This window comes from Alligator sinensis, unplaced genomic scaffold (assembly GCF_000455745.1).
Source record: "Alligator sinensis unplaced genomic scaffold, ASM45574v1 scaffold777_1, whole genome shotgun sequence".
Lineage (NCBI taxonomy): Eukaryota > Metazoa > Chordata > Crocodylia > Alligatoridae > Alligator > Alligator sinensis.
Genome location: NW_005841882.1, coordinates 1,030,975 through 1,034,720, shown reverse-complemented (window position 1 = coordinate 1,034,720; position 3,746 = coordinate 1,030,975). Strand labels below are relative to the sequence as shown.

Genomic DNA, 3,746 nt, shown 5'->3' with positions numbered 1-3,746 from the left:
TTCAAAAAATGCCACAAGGTACCTATAGGCGTCTTTAGTGTTTAAGTTCCTTTATCCTTGCTCTTAAGAAATTATATGGATTTGGCCCAAGGTCCCTCCATTATGTTTAAGGCACTTAGGAATTAGAACCCTTACCAGTTTGCGAACATCTTCACACCAGACTTCTCCTTTCTCAGTTTGTTCAGCATATAGAGATATTCCCAGAAGCTGACTGAACAAGGAATTCAGACCTTCCATACATGCCCCAAGAGAGAAAAAGGGACAGTACAAACTGGGCTCAATGTTATACCTAAGGAAAACACATATAAAAAGTAAAAGTATTTGCTGAACCCTACAATCCAATGCAAAAATCCAGACCCATATACCCCATTTATAGGTATTTTATGGCACTTAGCAGCGTCTCAGCAGTGCACATGATACAAGTATATACCATATATATGAATTAAGAATCACAACACTTTTGTTGAGTGAATTATTAACTTCACTTTTCAAATAGGGAAAACAAGGACACAAAGATTAGAATACATTTCAAAATTATCCACTGATTTTTGAATGAATAAAATCCAAACACTAGAACTCTGCTATTTTTCAAAGTCTCTAATCAAAACGCTTTATTATAGCCAAGTGTTAAAAGAATAGTTGTTCTGCATCCACTTGCTCCTGTTTCTTTTCCTCCAGCCCCCACTAACATAAAAGACTGGGCCTTAGAACTAAGGAAACTCAGATGCTGCATTTTGGTGACATGTTTCACTGCAGTTACATTCCACTATCCAACTTCATTAGACCATGGTGCACAGCAGGATAGGATTAGTTCTCTAAGCCACGGCAATCGTTTCTTTTAAACTTTTCTTTGTGGGTTTTTTTCCATGTCTTTTATGTTATCCTTATAAAAGCACTCTAGCAGTATTTTGCTACTGCCATGGCAACATTTGTTGAAGATATCAGAAATGTTTAGATACAAGACTTTATCTATCTTTACCCTAACGGTTTGATTTCTGGCGTGCTGCGTGCATTTCATTCTGCTTTTAGCATGCAAAACAAACTAGAACTCTAAATGGTTACTACACTGGTTATTATTTCCCCAAAGTAGTAGCAGCATTTAAATTCATATTCAGTCCAATGGAATTTGGCACAACAAAATATTAAATAAAAATTAAATAAAATCACGATACATTTTTGCCCTTACCCCTGGTAAGCTGCCATACCCAAAAAATAAAGCAAAAACATATGTTCCATTTTAAAAATGCTTTGTTTTGGATTATGCAAGATAAAAGAATGCAAGCCTCCAGAAGTGCACGTAATCTGGATCCATTTGGTGTATTTTGGGCCATAAGAAGTTTACACCTATTGGAACATCAAATACACACCGAATTTACAAAACAGCTTTCACAGACGAGCCTACATACTTCACTTTATGAACCTCCTGGATACAAAAAATCATGGAATAAATATACAGGGGTGTAGGTAGTAGCCATGTCGGTCTAAGGACATAGGCAGACCAGGTTCTTTGGGTGAATCTGATCTATTTTATTAGACCAACTTAAATAGTTGGAAAAAATTTTCTTAGCAAACTTTTGGGTTTAAAAACCCTTCGTTAGGCTGAGGAAACATCTGCAGTTGGTGTGCGCTCTTCCTGGATGGAATCAATAACAAAGAAGCCAGAGGTTGGTATGCATGCAAGAAAGGCAGTCAGTGAAGATGTAAATTGAGGAGTCAGTGGGGGGGAGGGGGGAGGAGAAGGGGGATGAATGTAGCAGGTAAATAGTGGAGAGGTACCAAGGGAGTCAGATGTCAGGTCGGTTGTAGAAATGCAATACATCGCATCCAGTGCACCAAATGCCCTGATGGAAAACATGTAGGCCAGACCAAACAACAACTGTGCACCAGAATGAACACACACAGGAAATCTATCACAGACAAAAATACCCAGTTACCATTAGGGGCACATTTCTCACAAGAAAACCACTCTCTCTCCAATCTCTCAGTTCTAATCCTCAAAGGGAATTTACAAAACACTTGTCACAAACAAGCCTATGAACTCCACTTTTTCAACCTCCTGGATGCAAAAAAATCATGGGCTAAATATAGATATTGGATTTATGACACACTACAACCTGCCTGACATCTGACTGCCTTGGTACCTCTCCACTATTTACCTGCTACATTCATCCCCCTTCTCCTCTTCCAGCCCCCCTCCGACCCCCTCTACCCCCCTTACTGACTCCTCAATTTACATCTTCACTGACTGCCTTTCTTGCATGCAGACCAGCCTCTGGCTTCTTTATTATTCATTCCATCCAGGAAGAGCACACACCAACTGCAGATGCTTCCTCAGCCTAACGAAGAGCATGTATACCGGAAAGCTTGCTAAGAAGAATTTTTCCAAGTATTTGAGTTGGCCTAATAAAAGATTTACGCAAAGAACCTTGTCTGTCTGTGTCCTTAAACCAACAGAGCCTCAACCTACACCCCTGTAGGTTAGAGATGTATTTATGTCTTCTGTAATAGGCCTTAGCAACCCTAAGAACACCAGGGCTGCTGCATACAGACCTCTTGGAAGTATAAAGCTGCATCTACTCTTAAATTTTCAGATCTGAAAATTCCTAACTGGTACAGCTCCACAAGTGGTAGCACTACTGCAAGGTATAGCAGATAAGGCTAAGACAGGCTCAGGAGTTATTACCATATTTTATAATCCTGCTCAGAAAACTAAAAGGATAGATACTGTACAGGCTGCTTAATGCACCTCAGTTTTATTACAATACCCTCTCCAAAACTGATTCCCAAACTTAAGCCTCTTCTGAGTACAAAATGCAAACTGAACTGAAATGCTATTTTCATTTAAAAAGAAATGCAGAGACAACTGTTACATTTAAAAGCTAGATACGTTCTTTGTACACATTATCTGACAGACTTCTATTGTTAGCTGACATCGCTGGTAAAAGATTGGATTTTTAAGAGCTGAGTTGCCCTTTTGCGACTCATAATTGCTTCTGGCACACAGGATTTATCATCCACCAAAATAAAGTTCAGTATAACACAAGACAACAATTTTTTTAGAAGGTTCTATGATCCTTCGTATTAAAAAGATTATAGTAGATTATACCAGTGATTCTCAACGTGGGTGCCAAAAAATGAATGAAAGCTAAGAGCTGGCATTTTCTGAGGGGTGCCCCTAGTCTATAAAGATAGAAAACCACTGGTTTATTCCAAAGTAGCCAAAGATGTATAAGGGGGGGGAAGGGGAAGGGAGTTTGGCTTCATACTACTTCAGTCAAATTATTTTCTATTCTGGAAAAGGAGATGCAGAACTTTTATGTAAACAGGAGGCATTGATAAAGAATCTGAACCCTGTATACATGGTGGAAACCAAGTTTTAAGAACTGTTGCATTTGGTCCATATGGAAGTGCCGGAAGTTCACTGAATACCTATAGTTTAGTTACCTTATACATACATTTGTGAAATGTGATTTCTAAATATAGAAATACTTTGGTAACAACAATACTATGTGATGAGATTGATGAATTTCATACATATACACGTATCTAATGAAAACACTATGGTTAAAGAAAAAAATGACATGTTATGATAATCAAGAAAGAAAATATAACAAAAATACATTTACTTTGTTTTTGGTACTTTGGAACAGATACTGCATGAACAGGTGGACAAATATATGAACACACACTGAACTTAATTCAGTTAAGAATCCAGAGACCCAGTAAAGGAACAGATTTTAAATAGC

General features: G+C 38.1%; 1 protein-coding gene across 1 annotated transcript in view; it reads right to left on the bottom strand.

Moving 5' to 3' along the window:
• The window catches only part of MIPEP (mitochondrial intermediate peptidase), a 99,958-nt gene that overhangs the window by 58,740 nt on the left and 37,472 nt on the right, over positions 1–3,746 (bottom strand). Inside the window, exon 12 of the mRNA XM_025196601.1 lies at positions 136–289. Within this exon, the coding sequence (XP_025052386.1) occupies positions 136–289 (154 nt within the window). The remainder of the gene's footprint in view (positions 1–135; positions 290–3,746) is intronic.